The 19662-nt window shown below is 47.3% G+C and overlaps 2 protein-coding genes across 2 annotated transcripts in view; both read right to left on the bottom strand.

The window, feature by feature from the left end:
* Positions 1-7611, bottom strand: part of LOC142576525 ((3R)-3-hydroxyacyl-CoA dehydrogenase-like) — a 29891-nt gene extending 22280 nt beyond the window's left edge. The window contains exon 1 of the mRNA XM_075686676.1: positions 7274-7611. Within this exon, the coding sequence (XP_075542791.1) occupies positions 7274-7439 (166 nt within the window). The 5' untranslated portion in view covers positions 7440-7611. The remainder of the gene's footprint in view (positions 1-7273) is intronic.
* Positions 7612-13736: 6125 nt separating this feature from the next.
* Positions 13737-19662, bottom strand: part of LOC142574908 ((3R)-3-hydroxyacyl-CoA dehydrogenase-like) — a 13618-nt gene continuing 7692 nt past the window's right edge. Inside the window, exons 2-4 of the mRNA XM_075683902.1 lie at positions 14899-15092; positions 13955-14153; positions 13737-13858 (exon numbers count right to left, since the gene is read on the bottom strand). Of these exons, the coding sequence (XP_075540017.1) occupies positions 13737-13858; positions 13955-14153; positions 14899-15092 (515 nt within the window). The remainder of the gene's footprint in view (positions 13859-13954; positions 14154-14898; positions 15093-19662) is intronic.

Below are 19662 nucleotides of genomic sequence, written 5' to 3'. Positions count from 1 at the left end.
ATATGCTATTATAGAACATGCGAGGGGACGCAGCTGCCAGAAGAGTGCTTTCTGTGCTTAGTTTTACTGCAACGTTTGTCATATCCCGAAGACGGTCAATACACCCCCAATTAGTTATTTCACACCCGTTCGGCCTCCACTAACCTCTGAGTTCTGCGAACTGCATTATACTGCATTCTTCGCACAGGTGGTGTCTTTTGTGACTGCAGGCAACTGATTTTTATACAATGCTTATGCGTGTCAGAAAAAAAGTATATAAAAAAATAAATAATAAATTGTGCGAGTAAATGCAGTAATAAACATCAACATAACAGAAGGATGAAATGATTCTGTAATAAATGATGTGGAAAAATTTATATAGCTTCATAATTGTGCTATATATTATATCCCATATGTAACCCATGGTAAATGCACAAAACAAACAGGAATAATATTCATTGGTGCACCAAACGTATCGGCAATATTGAAAACGAGTCACTTGCTAGTTTGGCATACACGTCACCTACCTATGTTTTCAATGATTCCCCTAGATTGTGTGCTGAACGTGTGTATTAGATGTGACTGGCGAGTCTCCTTGTCGGAGTGAGTGGAGAATCCTGATTTCCAAATAGTTGCCCTATTGACAGGGTGGCCTGGTGTGTTCGTGTTTGGAGAGCGAAATCTCTGGTATAGATTTGGCGGAGAGGAATGGCACTGCCTCTATAAGGGCCAGCGACGTTCCTCCTCGTCCTGTGTCACCTTCCCTTCTCGCTCGCCCTAGCAGTTTGCGGCGGATGCCCGTAGTCCCCGTAGATCTGGCGTGTGTCGCGCTGGTGTAACCTAAATTAAAGACACACTTTCCGCTCGCATTTCTGTCGTGTACTCGGCGGCGTTTGTTGTGTGAATGGCGTTTGGCGCAATAACCTAGACCTTGTAAGCGTACCGAAGGTGCGAGAACCGTTTCTTTTTCTGCAGAAAAAGGACTGCCTAAATGCGTTGAAGCAGCCGGGCAGGAAGCTATAGCGTATTGATCTAAAACATAATTCGTACCAGTGATATTCGCGACGATTGCAAAAAGCAAGTGCTAGCTCGACTATCTGTGTGAGCAGGTCTTATATGATAAACACCGCTTGCGGATTCGTCAGAGCGCGCTCTCACCGCTACTAGAAATGCAGCGTGGTCATCACATGGTTTGTTTAGGCCGCAGTTTACGGTTTTCTTTCTTTGTCTCTGCTTTTTTTACGCCAAGCAAGCGGTGAAGAATATTGTTACGTGTAGAAAGACACAGACAAAAGAGGCTATTTCCAGGCTATTTACACTGGAGCCAGACAGCCAGACCGACACTCGTCCGCGCCAAGGCCCAGACCAACTTCATCGTCGTTCTCGCGGCGGCTCGTCTCAGGAGTATCTCCCGATAATATCGTAATACTACGCCCCTCCCCCCCCCCCATCCGGCGGCAAAAGCGCCGTCACGGTGCTGTTAAATTTCCAAGGCGCGTGGACAGTTGTAGCGCTTGAGTCGGGCGACGAGGACAATGTCCCTGGTGTTCACAGCGGAGGACGTAGTGGGCATGGCTAGAACGATTTCATAGGTGACATCGGTCACTTGGCGGAGCACGCGATATGGGCCTGTATAACAGAAAAGCAGTTTCTCTCAAAGGCCAAATTTACGCGATGGTGACCAAAGCAACACGAAGGTGCCGGGCACAAAACGGACATCACGGTGACGGAGGTCGTAGCGTTGCTTCTGTTTGTCTTGAGACACTTGTAGACGAGCGCGCGCAAGTAGACGAGCATGGTCAGCACGGGCGATTGCGTCACGGGCATAAGCGCTAGTCGACGCTGTGGTGGACGGAAGCACAGTGTCTAGTAGTAGCGTCGGTTCGCGGCCATACAAGAGGTAAAATGGGGAAAAGCCAGCAGTTTCGAGACGGGAAGAGTTGTATGCAAAGGTAATGTAAGGCAGAGCCAGGTCCCTGTCACGGTGGTCGTCTGAAACGTATTTCGATAGCATGTCTGTAAGGGTGCGGTTCCAACGCTCAGTGAGGCCGTTCGTTTGAGGGTGGTAGGACGTGGTAAATTTATGCTGTATTGAGCAGGCGCGCATGATGTCGTCAATGACATTGGACAAAAACGTACGGCCACGGTCTGTTAGCAATTGACGCGGAGCACGATGAATCAGAATAACATCATGTAGAAGGAAGTCCGCAACATCAGTTGCGCAACTGGTCAGAAGACCGCGGGTTACAGAGTAGCGGGTCGCGTAGTCAGCCGCTACTGGAACCCACTTGTTTCCTGATGTAGATTCCGGAAATGAGCCGAGAAGGTCTAAGCCAACACGATGGAAGGGCTCGGCAGGGATGTCAAGCGGCTGCACGTAACCAGCAGAGAGCTGGGAAAGCTTCTTGCGTCATTGGCAAAGTTCACAAGCGGCCAGGTAACGTCGTACGGAACGGGAAAGGCCTGGCCAGAAAGAAAGGCAACGTACACGGTCATAGGTTCGAGATACGCTGAGGTGTCCTACCGTTGGTGCGTCGCGAAGCTCTTCAGAACAGTTGAGCGGAGGTGCTTAGCTATGACAAGTAGGAGCTCAGAGCCGCCCGGATGAAGGTTACGACGGTACAGAGTACCGTCGCGGAGGACGAAGAGGCGAAGAGTGACATCGCCCGGAGAGTGCTCAAAACGGTCGATGAGTGCTCCAATGTAGGCGTCACGACGTTGCTCATCGGCGAAATGAAGCAGCTGTGATACAGAGAATACGCAAGCAGCACTGGAAATATTGCACGAGTCAGAGTCGTCAACAGGGTAACGCGGCAAGCTGTCAGTGCCTTGCTGCAGGCGGCCAGACTTGTAGACCACGGAATATGAAAATTCTTGTAGCCTCAAAGCCCATCGACAAGCCGGCCTGTAGGATCTTTAGTGATGAGAGCCAGCAGAGAGCATGATGGTCAGTGACTACGGAAAAAGGGCTACCGTGAAGGTAAGGACGGAACTTGGTAACCACCCAAACAGCAAGGCATTCTCGTTCCGTAATGGAATAGTTGCGCTCCGATGGGGCTAGGAAGCGGCTCGCATAAGCAATAACGCGATCCTGGCCACGCTGACGCTGGCCTAAGACGGCACCTACGCCGTGACCGCTGGCGTCTGTGCGCAATTCTGTGTGGGCATCACGGTCGAAGTGGGCGAGAATGGGTGGTGAGGTTAGAAGAGCGACGAGACGAGAGAAGGCGGCGGCTTCTGAAGTACCCCACGAGAATTGTGCGCCTTTCTTCAAAAGATTAGTGAGGGGTCTAGCAATTGTCGCAAAATCTGGAACAAAACGACGAAAGTACGAGCATAGCCCTACAAAACTTCGAATGTCTGCGGCTGTCTTCGGCACCGGAAAGTCTCGGACAGCGCGAGTTTTGTCGGGATCCGGATGTACTCCGGAAGCGTCAACGAGATGGCCCAGAAGAGTAATTTTACGGTGGCCAAAACGACATTTGGACGAGTTAAGTTGCAGCTTCGCCTTTCGAAATACATCAAGTATAGTTATTAGACGCTCAAAGTTAGTGTCGAACTTTGGCGAGGAGACGATGACCATCATACGCTTAAAGGTGGCAGAGGCATTGCATAATCCAAACGGCGTTACCTTAAATTGGTAGAGACCATCAGGGGTGGCGAACGCGCTTTTTTCTCTGTCCATGTCGTCAGCAGCAATCTGCCAGTATCCAGAACGAAGATCAGTAGAAGAGAAAGAGCTGGAACCTTGGAGGCAGTCAAGGGCATCGTCTAAATGTGGGAGTGGGTAGACATCCTTCTTAGTAATGTTGTTCAGATGACGGTAGTCTACACAGAAGCGCCATGTGGCGTCCTTCTTAACTCACTCCACAGGTGACGCCTAGCGACTGGAAGAAGCCTCTATGATGTTTTTATCCACCATTTTGTTCACCTCACTTTGAATTACTCGGCGTTCCGACGCAAAAACTCGATAGGGTCGTCGGTGAATAGGCGTAGCATCGCCAGTAAGAATCATATGCTTGACCGCGAGCGTCTGGCCTAAAGGGCAATCGTCGAAGTCGAAAATAGCTCGGTAGGACGATAATACTTGGCAAAGGTCTTCAGTCTGCGCAGAGGACAGGTCTGTCGCAACGATTTTCGCTATGTTGGGATCGGGGGCCCGAGGTTAGCGCGAAGGGCCTGCGAAGCTCGCAAGAATTATCGGTTGATAACGCTGCCACGTGACGGTCGCCGAGACAATGATCGTTGGCTAGGCAAATACCTTGTGGTAGAATTTGCTTTGCCACTGCAAAGTTAAAGATAGGCATGCGAGTGCGGTTCGCAGTAATAGTAAGTATACTATGAGGCACGGTAATGTCATACTGTAGTGCAATCTCGAGCAGAGGAGTTACGAGGTACTCGCGATCAGGAACTGGTGGGCAAGACAACAGTTCAATAAAGGCTATTGAAATTGGCGTTAGGCGAAGAAAGCCGGTGGGGCGTAAGCGGCACTGGGGTGCGTCAGAAGGTTCTGCGAGAATCGGCCACTCGAGGCGAAGGGTACTGGCAGAGCAGTCGATAAGAGCAGAATACGCGGAGAGAAATTCAAGACCAAGAATTAGGTCGTGGGGGCAATGAGCAATCACGGTGAAGAGGACAGTAGTGTGGCGGCCGGTGATGCGTGCCGATGCTGGGGTGAGGAGCTTTTTGAGTCGTCGTCGGAAAGTAGCGCTCATAATAGAAATATGTATGCATGTATCGATGAGTGCAGTGACAGTATAGCCGTCTACGTCAAGAAGGTTTTGGTTCGTAGGTAACGTGAGCAGAGGATTTGAGGGCATAGTCGACAACGCAGCTTCACCTCCAGAAGCTGCAGTGCCTAGTTTTCCGGCTAGGTCCGGGAGGCGATAGGCGGCGGGGTTGGGGCGAAGGATACTGATGGCGTCGAGGTGAGGGCGAGCGGCTGTAGCGAAGGTTCGGAGGAGGGGCATCAGCGGCAGTGGGTTCATGGTGGGTGACATAAGGAACAGAAGGTCCAAAGGTACGGGAATAAGTGGCGGCCTATATCCGAGGAGGTGGTGGCCTTCGGTTGTGGCAGTGACGAGCGACGTGGTCGATGCGACAGCAGTGGAAGCAGATTGGTCTGTCATAAGGGGTACGCCATTCGGACGGGTTGCGGCGAGATCTGGCAGAAAAGGACTGCCGGGGACGAGGAGGGAACGCTGGGTTGAAACGTTGAACACACGGAGTTCAGACCCATGTTCTCAAATTCCTGTCTGACTATGGCCTGAATCATGGCAATCGTGGTTGCTCACGGATCGGGAGGCGTCGCGGAGAAAGTTGGCGAACATACGGCCTCGAACTCGCGGCGAACAATACGGGTTACGTCGTCACAGGTGGTGGTCTGCCGCGGTCGACCCTCACATGTCGACGTAGCAGAAGTGTTGGGTAGCCGCGTGATGTGGTGCGTGATACAGCGGCTCTTAGCTTGCTCAAGGCACCGCCATTCTTTTATGATGGCGTGGATGGTGTAGACGTTGCCGAAAACAAGCAAATTGAAAGCGTCGTCGTTGATGCCTTTTAGAACAAGTGCAACTTTATCTGCTTCAGACATAGCATCGTCAGCTTTGCGGCATAGAGCCATGACGTGGAGGATGTATAAAACGTAAGGCTCTGTAGATGTCTGAACAGGAGACACAAGAGCCTTTCTCGCGGCAACCTTGCGGCTAATGGGGTCGCCGAACAGTTCCCGTAGCTTTTCTTTGAAACTGCCCCAACTGGTTATCTCATCCTCATGCGTTTGGTGCCACACGCGTGGAGTGCCGCCGAGATAAAAGATGACATTTGCGAGCATAATCGTTGGGTCCCACCTGTTATTAGCACTCGCGTGTTCATAGAGCTTGATGCAGTCGTCAACGTCCTGTCCCTCCAGGCTGGAGAACACACCAGGGTCGCGATGTTGGGCAACCGTGACGATTGGAGCAGTTGGACAAGCCGAAGCCGTTGAAGTGGAGGTCTCGTCACCGGAAGGCATGGTGATAAGCTCGATGTACCGATCACTTCGGAGTTCCGTGGTGAGTACGGGGATCGCTCACCTCCACCAGAATGTTAGAAAGACGCAGACAAAGGGGCTATTTACAGGCGATTTACACTGGAGCCAGAGAGCTAGGCCGAAACTCGCCCGGGCCAAGGTCCAGACCAGCTTCATCGTCACTCTCGCGGCAGCTCGTCTCAGGAGTGCCTCCCGATAATATCGTAATAATATCATAGAAAGATCTGCTGGCGCTCATGCTTGTAGCCTATTTATATTTCGTCATTCGCCTCTTGTTTGTCACTTGGAACAGTCCATCGCGACATAATGATTACTTTGCGTTCCTGTTGAGGGTCACTCTGTCACCCTAATCCTATAAATATGTCTGATAGAACAGAGATTGTCTTTTAAGGACAACACCTAGACTAATACGCGGTCTTTTTGCCGCTGAGCAGTGGAATGCCCCTGAACGCATGCTAGTGTGACGCCTACCGATTCGAAGGAAATACGTTTTCTGCAGCCACATCCTGCTAACGGCAAATCATCACTTGTGAGAAGACAAGAAATGAATCTTGCATATTCATGTTCTTAGTGCAATTCGGAGCACCTCAGGCATGCAGGCATTTCAAGGATACATGTGCTCACTTTCATTTCTCTTCGTTCAGTTAGTTCAACTACTCCTTACTACAAAGAGAGGAGTTGTGGCAGAATTGTATGAAAATAAGCAAAAAGGATAACTATACCAGATTGAGAAAATAGTGAAACAACCTGGCACAAATTACATCTTCTGCTAGAACAATAATACGCGTAACGGATAAAATAACACATCACAAGCACTTCATGGATCGAAAACACCCTGCGATTTCTGTAACTCATTTGGCTGGTCTATATCAGTTCCAGTTCCACACTACTGTTTGAGGAGAATAAGAGTATTTTTAATGCAAAGTTGCTATATCGAAGCAACGCTAATCACAGTACATGTTGGCACTGAGCAGCGGGCGCATCTAGAATATTCTACATAATTCCACGCTTGCCAATTCTGTAATTTTTTACCACCTTAACTCGAAAACTCAAACGGCAGGCTCGATTTCTCGCTAAAATTCGCTTCAAAATAGCTTTCGCCACCCGTGGTAAGTTAATTGTCTTTCTTTAAGTATCAAAATTTAATTACCTGATAATTATTCCGTAACCCTCTGCCCCGGAAAATCTGAGGAAAGCTTTTGATTCGCTTAATGGGGGGGGGGGGGGGCGTTGGGCGTTATAAAGCTATGAACTAAGACCTACCTGGAAGAGATCGTGCCACATTCTCTGCTGCCTCGAGCTGTATGTCAGCTACCATCACGGTGACCCCTTCGGCGGCAAGTAAGTGGCAGACCGCTTTGCCGATACCACTCGCACCCCCTGTCACCAGAGCGAGCCGTCCGTACAAACCCGCGTCTACTGTAGTCATCGTGACTTGGCTATGGTGCGCAAAAAATTATTCTGAACAAGTCGAACACATTCGTCGTCAGAATCGCTCGCAGCACAGACAGTGAGCGGCACAGTGGGTGGCAGCTGCTGAGGAAAGAGTGGTTGCAGGTTTCGACCGAAGGCAGGAAATGGCTTGTCGGTTCTCCGGGCGTTCGTCGCGACTGCTCTGCGGCACTCAGAAATAATCTGCCAGTCGGCCTGTACATGTACGTGCCCCCATGCAGGTGCGTATAAGATACCCGGGTGAACAGCCGCTCTCTAAAAAATTGGCGGAAAAAACAAGCTGACACGTCCGTTTGGAGTCGTAGAAATCTGAATTTTACTGATTCGTTGAACCCTTTAGGAAGCTCTGCAACTGTGGTTGTTTGTGCATGTACTTAATATAACTTAATGGTTCAACTGCAGCTCAGGTCCATTTCAATAGCATGCACTTAGAAGTCGTATGCCTTGAATACAGAAATTTTCATTGTGCTGTTTTATTTTGCTGAGTTTCCTTGACCACTTAGTGGTTATGGAAAGAACGAAATCTGGTCATTCAGGATTAGCAAGCTCCTATTAGGTAACGGTTGTATGCAAGCTAATACAAAGGGAGCAAGTATTTGCTTGCCGGTACAGGTCGTCGGTTCTTGAAAATTCTACAAATGCCAGGCCAACTTTTTACATAATGCTTTTGCATAGGCGTGGGTTACTTAGCTAAAGCCATTGAGGTAATTTGAAAACCTATGTCAAAAGGTACGCCCAACGTATCCCGTCAACACTTTTACAGGTCCGTGAGTACTGCAGTTTTTATTAGAAGTTTCTTTTCATGAAATATCTGTGCAGGAGCGTTTTGCACCATGGTTGAGGCACGCTACTCGTTCTCTTTTTAGTTAAACAGTATTTATAAATAATTGACCAGTTAAAAGAAGCAAATCAGAAAAAGAAAGGACAGAGAGAGTAGGTAACAAATAAAGGCCGACTAAAACAGACGAAAAAGGCGAAATACAATATTAACTTAACCGGTTAATATAGGTCAGAAAGGGCTAACGCAGACTTCGCATAAACTTCATATTGGTGCATGTTAAGTCGCAACACATAATTTTTCGCAGCAATGTCATTTAGGAATATATAACAGTTACTTCCACTTGTATGTCCAGAGAATGCAGTCTACCATACAACAGTATTGAAGCCACACCTCAGGTTGTAACGAAGTAAAACTGAAGGGTACTTCGTAAAACTATTATACCAAAAACTTAATTACCACGCTGTAGTAATTATCTTAAGTTGTCTTTACTTCAAGAAAAAATTCTTCAAGGCGCTAACTGCGCGCTTTTGTAGTTGCATGGTCGAGTATTGCCTCAATATAATTCCCAATGAGAGTAACCATTCGTCCAGAGCTCATAAAATATCTCCTAGTATTTTTTCTGTACTGAGCATGAATATTGCAGTGCAACAAGACCTGTTCAACATCTTATTACAAGCAAGAACACACCGCACTTTCGGCTAGTCCTGTTCTGCGTAAAAAGCACCGTATACGCTGCGCATTGACGCAATATATGTGTTATTGCTTCCAGAAACGTGTAACTGTTACTGGAACTGTCAACTGTGTGTGTGGGTCAACTTGAAATAAAAATGGAGTTTTGACAACCGTTTCCAAACCAACTGTCTCTCAGTAATCGGACAAAAAGTTATCGCAACCTGTTCCGTGTATCATTGTGACAGAGAGGTATCAGATGAGTCTCGTTTTCAGTATGCGCCACACGTGCTGAACTGTCTGCCTCTGTGTTGTCTGGAATGCCGCAATGACAAGGAATCCACCGAGATAAATTTCATATTGCAAGTCTATCGCCATTTTTTTTGTGCATCTTCTGTGCTTTGCAAAAAAACAAACTATGGGGTTTTACGTTCGAAAACCACTTTCTGATTATGATGCACGCCGTAGTGGAGGACCTGGAAATTTCGACCACCTGGGGTTCTTTAACGTGCACCTAAAGTTCACGGGTGCTTTCGCATTTCGGCCCCATCGAAATGCGGCCGCCGCGGCCGGGATTCGATCCTGCGACCTCGGGCACAGTAGCCCAACATCATAGCCACTGAGCAACCACGACGGGTTTCTGTGCTTTGTAAATATTAGAATGCATGTTTTCGCTAATGCTTGTGCAATAAAAGCTACATACAGATACTTTAGAATTACTCACAATGAACCACTTGACCGGGTGTAGTTGTGAACATATGAATGTAAAGGCAGACATTGTGGCCTTAAGTTCTGGCAGAGGTATTGACGCTTGACAATTTGTTCTCTCAACGGCAGGACAGAGACGTCTCCACTTAGTTTTTGGCAGGTTTCACGTTAGGACACGTCAGGCTATAAGGCGCAGAACAGCTAAATACGCGCGTCCCTCGCGTCAACGTTCCTCCTGCGCATGTGGCGGTGGAGCCCGCCAGAGTGAACAGAGCCGCCGTAGAGCTACGTGGTCATTGCTGCTGCAAGAACTACTGCATCTGCTTCCGCAAAGATGATGCGACGTGAAGTATGAAATGTGACCTTTACCGGCCTCAACCTGCAAAGTAGGTTATGCAGGACGCGGTAACACTGGGGCTCGGTATTCATTTTTGGCCATGTCGTCTACATCTCCGCGAACCTAAACATAATACGAGTGTCACGAGGTGTGCTTTCGATCACGATCGAGCCCAATCGCGATCGAACGATATTGAAAGCTGCCGTGTGACGCACTTAAGTGCAGGAGCAATACGACGCGAAAGCATCAAATGGGCCATTGAGTGGGAAAGCAGGTGTCTGTAGCAACGAAACGGCACCTAAATTTCCAGTGTCTGGGACGCCACGTTACGTGCGCGCCTCGACGGAGCAGGGCGGCCGAAACGAAACACCTGCTGCAGCGCCTGCGCGGCATTTGTTGCGCGAGGCGAGAGGGCACAGCCACGACACCAGCGCGTCTCGACGGTGCAGACATGACGACGCGACGCCGCGGGGCGAGGCGGGTTGTCGTCAGCGGGACAGTCACGTGACGTGCGCGTGCGGCCGTCTCGCTCTCGGGAGCCGGCGCGGGGTCGGTATTACTTTCTCTCTCACCCCCACTGGGCTTAGCTGCTGCGCTCGCCTGCCGGCTTTGATGGCCGCTGCTGCTTCCTCGGTCTGTCGTCGCGCAGGACGTATGTGGCATGCGGCGTCCTTGATTTCTCAAGAATGTCATCCAAATTCTTCCGGTCTACAGTCAACATGCTAACTTAAAAACTGTACAAAACAAAACAGCCACGCACCTATTTAATCGCAAAACTTGATAACATACGCCGCAGCAAAACTTGAAGGACGGCTCCGGAGCATTCAGTTGGACATTAATACTTTCGCAAACACAACTCCTAAGAAATTCTCAAGTGGCCTCGGATTTTTGGATCAACCCCTATCGAAACGTGTCTGCTGCAACCGCGAATCGAACCACCGCGGAGGCGAGGTGGCCAGTCTTGAGAGAGCAAATGACTAGGTTAAGATCCCGAGATAATTTCTCCAGGTAGTGCCATTCTTTCTGCAGGCACCATTCTCGTCATTGTCGCACTCATTCTGTTTTGTCCTTGTTTGCCATCTGTTATTTGTACGTCGTTGCCACATGATGTTCCAAATTGCTAGCTGTTATATTTATTATCTTCAGAAAGCTTCAAAACTAAGCCTCATGTGCAGTCAATGTTGGCCGGAGGAAAAGAATTAGTTATAGCAAGAGCATATGACATTGCTGAAGTTTATTCTCTGCAGGCTTGGCAACCATTATTCGCCATGTTCGCTTTTTAATTGGCTTTCGAGAGGCACATATTACAGCGAGGTTCTTAGCCTCTCGTTCATTGGCATTTTTCGTGTCCATGACCGTGGGTAAATTGTGGGCCGACCCCGGAGGTAGTACAATACCGGGCCGACCCACGGCGCAGGTGAAGAAGGCTTCAAGCACTTAGCAAAGTGAAGAGAAATGTGCATTATTTGAAATCATGCATGTAGCATACACAACTGCATTCGTTTCAATAATGAACGGGCTCAAAACAAGCATCCGAACCACATAATTAACGATAAGGCGTTCCTAATATTAATGCGAAGCACGTAGCGCTCCCCGCATAAGTTTCCCAGTGAATATTACTGCCGTGCATGCGGCCGCGGCGACTCATACTTAAGACTCCCGACAAGTAGCGTGAATACGAGGAGCTGCAAAGGAAAAAAAATGGCAATACGACCAGCGTCAGGGTGGTGTCAAAATTACCATTACTACATGACTCTAAAGCAGTTAAGCATGGCATACACCCCTCAGTAGCTGCAGTAGTGGTTTTCAACAGCTTCACTTGACATCCACTTTCGCTGTGCCGGGATGGCGAATGAATTTTTTTTCTTAATTTGTGCCGAGGAGCGGAGCTTTTGCAATACGCAATTATGCGTTTACATCACAATTACAAAACGTCAAGCTCAGCTACAGAGTGCAATAAAACAATTTTTGTCCGCGTATTGGCAGCATATAACGTTGTTAGAGCTCAAAAAATAAAGTGAACGGTATCGTGTCGCTTATATGGTAGTCACTGTTTTAAATGCTGTCGATTAGCCCCATTATAGGGGCAGTGAATTGCATAAGTTCGAGACACCCGTACAAAGCGTCGAGGCTCATATATGTATTCGATGCAGTGCAGTCAGTGTCAATATACGCGCCGATGCACAAACGCTACAGTTATAGTCAGCCTCCCAACAGTAAAAGAAAGCTTACGAGTTTATTAAGAAGAATAACCGCGCTTGCGAAATGAAAGCGTCGCCACACAGAGACACATAGACGCACTGTGGGCGCCACGTAATCAGTGGCTGTGTGTGTGCGTGTGTGTGTGTATTTGTGTGTGGTTCTTTTTCCAAATTACCCAAATCCACAAAGCAAAAGTATGCCACATAGAAGTGCAATGACCATAAAGACTAGACAACTTTCCTCTATAATAGGGATAGAAACTAAGTTGGTCAAATAGCGCCAACGAGCTCTGTTCGCAGATTATATTTTTAATCACGAAAGAGCCAGGTATTGTGTGTGTAGGGATCAAAATTAGCAATATTCACCCAGCTAACAGAAGGGCGCTTTTAAAATGATGTGCGTAAGTCAGCATGGTATTTTCAGTATAAGTTCCGTTGATTATTTTGTTACTGCCTTCAGTCGTGCGCAAGATAAAGAACCTTGCGCGAGAATACAAATAAAGGCTGCTGATGCTTTCCAGATAAACGAGCTCTTCTTTATATTATTCCCTGTTTTCATTTACTTATTGTTATTCTAGGGTCTTATGTGGAAAAATCAAGATATGATTATGCCCCACGCCGTTGTGGGTTACTTCAGACTAATTTTGACTACTTGGAATTTCTTTCCAGTGGTAATAAAGCATAGCAATATCCTTAATAGTCAATGTTCTATGGGCTCTTTTAGTGATATCACACCGTTCTTAAAACTCGTTCCCCGCAAATTTCGGACCAGAACCGCATTAAGTCCAGTGTGACAATTTGAAAGGAGCCAAATCCTAAGTTTACGTACGTAAATTGGTCAAATTTGCTGCATATTTCTTGCTACTTATTGCGCTAAGGTTACCCGAGCTGACATGCAAAACATATATAATGATTGGAAAACATTCCAATATTTAACTCCGGTAAAACACTTTCGCATTTTTTTCAAGTTCTCTTTAGGCGGATTTGGCTCATTTCGAAAAAAGTTGCTGATATTGTAGACTGGCTCTCGTTTTCTATTAAAGGAGTTACTCCCTGCAGTAAACACACAGTCGCTTTCGATTATGTTTTCTCATGTAAATATATTTCGTACTGAAGTTATGTCTTGATTCCTAGACATGTAATCTCATTTTCCTAGATGCGACTAAACAAGACACGGCCACGTGTGGGATGGTACTACCCCATACGCTTCGGTCCGTGGTGTCGGAACGCCCCAAACTCCTATACAAAGCAGGTGCCCATGACGCTCTATTGACGGCAAGAATTGAATGTCCCGTCCATTCATCATTATTACGAATTTGAACATCAAACTACCACAACCAAGGGAGAAGCTGCATTCATTCAGCTGTCATCGCGGTAATTATTAACAGCCTAAAGATAACATTATTATCATGTGGCCCTATTTTTGTATCCAAGGTTACACTAACGCTTACATCCACTTTGTTCTCAAGCCACTCGAGCAAGTGCCAGAAAATTCAGACCTGGAAGATTTACACGATACATTTAGCAGACCCCCACTGGACGTCTACATATTGTCGCCTGTCACTGCGTGTCAATAAATCAGATCTTGAATCCTCCGGTGACTTCAAGCGCAGTTCCCGTGATGAAGGAGCTCGTTGTGGGCGAGCACAAGAACTTCATCGCCTCTGCTATCTCCATTGGTTGGCCGGTTCTCTTGAGTGCTGCGTTCGGCAAAACGAATGTCTTGCTGCTTTTGCCAGTGTCAGCCATTATCGGGGTTTCCGCCTATCTGGGTATTACTGCGTTGCAGCAGATACAATGCTTGGCCAGTTCCGACGCTGCCGACTTCGTTAGAGCCACGACACCTGCCTTGGCGGCGGAGTACGCGCACGGCTGCACAGAGCCGCACTTGCCTGCAAGGCTCGATATGTTCACGATGGCTCCTCTCCATTCAGAAAGTGCTGTCCCAGAACGCAGCATATTGCGAACAGCTGCCAGCTTCACCAGGAAAGTACCCTGAAAACACTAGAAGCAGGTTTGAAGACCTGTTACATATATCATAAAGTCCACAGTCATTTTAGTTTTCACAATGCTCAGGCGGCACCCTAGCGTCACTAATTGTGCCAAGATACACAGTGCGGATTTTCCCCTGTAGTGACTTGAGTGACATTGAATTGAATGATTGGAATATTGCTTGACTAATTGTATTCTGTCCTTAACAAAAAACAAAAAAAGGTACGTCTCTGTGTGGCCCTTTGAACTACGTGAAGACATCATTCACTTTTGCCGGTTTTTTCTCTTCTAAAATTTAAAACACGACCCCACTAACCTTCACACCAGGCACCATCTCCCGGCCGATTTGCAAATGAACTAAAATAAGTATGCAGATCCTACACACAGCTGGAGTCAACGTGATGCCAAGCATTCTATGGCCTATCTAGCCTCGCATGCGATTGCGCAAATCATTACTACATGGCACGACGTGTGAGACGAGCAGGAGTGTGTGTTTGTGTGTGTGTTCACTCAGCACAATCAGCGGCTCTGATTCATCTCCAAAGCCCTGCGACATCTTTAGTGCAAGCTGTTGCATTTCCGTGCTCTTAACCGACGCGGCGAAGTGCTGCAAGACGGACAGCTACGTATCGCTGGAAGAGGCAAGGTATTCGCCGTCATAGCGAAATTTCAACGAATGATTTTGACACTTGGACGTTTATTCCGATATCAAGATGCTTCACATTAGCTTCACCGATCGATGTCTCACCTTAAGTTCGGTCTTGACAATGTCATCGAAAAGCTCATCCGTGCACTGGGAGAGTGGCGCCGTGCGCAGAATACCGGCGCAGTGGATGACGAAGTTCAGTGGCTCGGAGAACGCACTCCTGATGCCATTGAAGAGCTGCTCCACGGACAACGGTTCACCCACGTCAACGTACGTGGCCTGGCGCTTGGCGTCACCTGCGCACAGTGAGTTAGCTGTCAAGCGCACGGCAGAAGGACTGCGTTGGAGTACAACGAGAGCTAAGCGTTTGCTGTTTTCAATCAAACATGCAGTTTCACGGGAAAATGGCCCCACCCCGTCGCGTCGCGGTGTGCGGGCACTGTAAAACTGTTCGGTATACAAACGCTAAAGGGTGATTTCACCACGGATAATTAAAGATTCGAGTGAAAGAACACGCTTTATGTCTGTTATGCTAAGGTGATAACCATGCTTTCGAAAGAAAACACAAGTGGACCAATTCTGCGCAGATTCTAAAAGGTTCATTTAATTATGATGGTGGGTGACCAAATAGCAGCTGCATACTTAGGCTATGGAACGACAAGTGTTTCGAAAGCCTATTAACGAATCTTAGCATACAATTCAATTCAATTTTATAGATAAGTAAATTACTACAAGAACTGCATACAGGATGGGGACCCAAAATATACAGAGGAGGCAGGACCCCTAAGATGAATTTTAAATCGAGAAATAAAGCGAAACTAACAATGACTAGGTGAAAAATTAATAAGCACATGAAAGACGAAATAAGAACACTGATGCGATGCATAATCATATAATACAAAGTTACAAAAATAAAAAGAGTACAAAAATGCAGAAGAAAACCAACACAATATAAAGAAAGTAATACCTTGTCTATAACATGTCATCACGATAAATTTAAATAGGCGCAGACAATCAAACACCATGTCAAGGTAATTAATACAGCCATACTTTGATTCTGATTGGTAGTCCTTTATTTGAGATTTAAAGATGGAAAGAGAGTTGTTTTAGGTCGGCAGACAGGGAGTTCCATAGGGTTATAGCACCGAAAAGACTAGCTCATTTTCGATACTGTGTACATTAGACAAAAGGAGGTTGCCCTTAACAGAAAAACGGCTGCCATTAGCGTTAACCAATATGCGCGATGGAATTATATCGAGGTAGATATAGAGGTGAAAGAGTTCGAAAGATAATGGACCAATATAATAGTAATAAGATAGGGATAAAGGTAGTTCGTCGTTGGTGATAAAGAACGGGAGTCACTGCGGTTGTCGAGCGGCAAAGGAAATAATGCGAATAGCCAGCTTTTGAAGGGTTACCAGATGTGATAGATGAGTATTATAGGTGCTGCTCTAAGATTCATTACAATAATTGATACGACTGTGAATAAATACATAATATACAGTAACAAGTGTGATATAAAAAAAAAGCTCATGCGCGAATGAGTGCCCGAAATGCTGGTGCGATTTTACGAATAATCGATAAAATGTGATCGCGGAATTTTAGCTTGATGTCAATAACCACACCCAAGAAGTTATTTCTACCGCAGGCTTTAACACTAAGATTAGTCCAAGTCGGGCCACACCCTAAATCCATACTGTTACACACAATCTATGCAGAGATACAATCGACCAATATTTGTGAGAAACGCTCAGACGTAGCTAACGCGCAACACATGCTCTGGCGGTGCCCCGCGTTACGCGACGCCGTCACGTCGTCCGATGGGAGGCTGCTCTAAGCAGCCCCAATCTTGAAGCACAGCTATGGGCTGTCCATCGGGCCCGCAACGCAGCAGAGAGGCTCGGTCTTTATGTACCGACGTGGGAGCGGCCCGCTACCTGCTGACGCGCGTTCCAAAGGACAAGAATAAAGTTTTACCATACGATACTGCTATTTTTTACATTTTATTTGTTTTGAATGAAGGTTCACCTTGGCTACTTTAGAGTACGCGCTAATTTTTATTGGTTTGCTGTGCATTATGCGTGCTGTGTTATACGAAAGATGCATGCATTTTGTTCACTTTTGCATGTAAGCAGGTGCGAAACAATAAAATGTATTGTACACTATGAGATTGTTCTAGATCTTCTCTCGATTTAAATTTCAACCGTAGCAGCTCATTTCATCAATCGGTTCCTTGGCTTCATAGTCTGTTGCCTTTTTATGTCCGTGATTAAAAGATTCGGGACCCTCATTGAACTTTAGTAGCGTTCATCACAGTAATCACTTTCAGGAAGGCAGGAGCACCGTATATATATATATATATATATATATATATATATATATATATATATATATATATATATATATATAGTAATGTGGCGAAGATGAGTAGATAGAAGAAGAGGAGGACGATGAGCTGAGTAAGAGACAAGGCATCATTTCGGTGGCGACATCGTGGCGACCTCTCGTCCATCGCGGTCTTCATCTGTAACTAAACATCGACCATCCGTAACAGTTAATATATGTTTATTTACAGATGAAGACGGGCCTGGACGAGAGGTCGTCAAGATTGCGGGCACCACGACAGGTCGGCCCGCTGCGCGCTAATCGCGCGCACCGAGGGTGCTAAATAAAGCTATTCATCTATTCATCCATCCATTCATCCATCCATCCATCCATCCCTCCGTAATAGTTTTTGGTGGAAGGTACTGGGTACCCCTGACCACCACGCAACACGGACGACACGGTTCTCCAACCTCCTGATCTGCGTCGAAGCCACCGGGTGGCTGGATTGCCCCCATTACTTCCGGTGCTTGAGATGTCCAACACCGAAGGCAACACTCGCCAAACCAAACGACCCAAACGATGGGTAGTCCGTGGCAGCGCCAACACCTGGTAGAGCCTCGTACCTTCGGAGGGTAGGCCAGCGAGGACGTCGAAGGATGGCTTAGCCGCTACGAACAGGTGAGCAAGCACTATTGTTGGGGCAGCGTAACGTGACTCTCGAACTTAGTCTTCTTTCTGATGGACACGGCGCTCGTGTGGTTCGATAACTACTAGGAAACTCTGACAACATGGGATCGTTTCACGTCCGAAATCTAGGAGCGTTTCGGCGATTCTGTCGCAAAGAAGAAGCAGGCAGAGCAAACGCTCCTTCAAAGAACTGAAGTTCCGGGAAAGACGTGCACGACCTACATCGAAAACGTACTCAAGCTATGCAGAACGGCTGATCCTCTATGTCAGGAGGACACAGTTGGTCATTTGTTGAAGGGAATCGCGGAGGACGTTTAGAACTTCCTCATTCGTAAAGAGCACCTTAGCTCAGTGGCAGACGTAATACTTCATTGCCGTACCCGTGAGGCTTTCAAACTGCACCGCATAACCTCGAAGTTTGGCCGGCTAGCAAACGTAACAACTGTTGCAAGCAATGAAGACGACATCCCATCAGTCGATCTCGCGACGAGCATCAGACAGATTGTAGAGAGCTGCTATGTCGTTGCACGGAATTGAACACTGAGTTCCGTGATGGTCAACATCCGTACAATCTTCCACGAGCTCCCCTTCAACCATCGCTGCAACGACTGTCCAGGAGTACCACTCGCGAAGGACAAAGCAAACGCAACAGAACTATAGTATACCATCGGGAAACTGGCAACGAGCGTGCTGAGTGATACTCCCGTTATTCAGCAACGGTCTACTCGGAGGCACCGACATACCCATGCTACCCGAACGTTAGCTGTGAGCATCCCGTGTGTTATAGCTGCGGTGTCACAGGACACATTTCTCGATTCTGGCGGCAGCGTCGTTGGGCACCGAGGTGGCACGAGCCAAAGCCAACGTCTTATGACACCCAACATTGTAACTTGGACCATTCGTGGCCTCCACGCTCCGTTCCTTCAGCGACGACCTTCCCCATCAACAGTCCACTACGGAATCACTGCAGCAACTCACCCGTTTCAGGCAGCATTCTCACTCCACCATCTTCTTCAACGTCGCTCTCCTTCACCTAGGCGACGTTCATTCTCACCACCACCGTCGGGAAATTAGACTGCGCGGCCGATGGAGGTGAAGTCGCCAGACTTGACACGACATAGATACCTCTACCGGTTACAATGCTGAGAAAAAAAGTGGAAGTGATAATTGATGGTATATGCACAATGGCCTTGGTGGACACCGGGGCTATGAGATCAGTTACGAACCTTTCTTTCAAGAACCGTCTTCGACGCAAAGTGATGTTTTGCCTCGACACGCAAGCTAAATTCCGTGGAGTCAGCGGTGAAATATTGCGTACCCTTGGTGTTTTGTTGTGAATGTGTTATTAACGGACAAGTGTTATTTAACTGAGTTTGCGATTTTAGAACTCTGCACTCACGATGTTATATTAGGGATAGACTTTCTGTAGAACTGCGGGGCTTCAGTCAATCGTGGTATCGGAAGTAATAGCGGCAGACAATCTGCCTCCTACTTTTCTTCCAACGATCTACGTTCAGGCTATTGGCAGATGCCTGTGGATCACTTCGATAAAGAGAAGACCGCCTTTGTTACACCGGACGGTTTATTCGTATTTAACATTATGCCGTTCGGTCTCTGTAATGCGTCCGCCACGTTCCAGAGATTCATGAACACAACAGTTCTCTGCGGACTAAAGAGTGAAATATGTCATTGCTACCTGGATGATGTTGGTACTTTCGGCCGCACTTTTGAAGAGCATAACGAGCGCCTTACCCTGGTTCTGAAATGCATGGAGAAAGCAGATTTGATTCTGAACTCCGCAAAGTGTAGGTTTGGGGAGCGACAGACATTGGTCCTGGGTCACCTAGTCGACAA

Source organism: Dermacentor variabilis, chromosome 3 (genome assembly GCF_050947875.1).
Source record: "Dermacentor variabilis isolate Ectoservices chromosome 3, ASM5094787v1, whole genome shotgun sequence".
Classification (NCBI taxonomy): Eukaryota; Metazoa; Arthropoda; class Arachnida; order Ixodida; family Ixodidae; genus Dermacentor; species Dermacentor variabilis.
The sequence above is the reverse complement of the archived record's forward strand: the minus strand, read 5'-3'. Positions and strand labels throughout refer to the sequence as shown.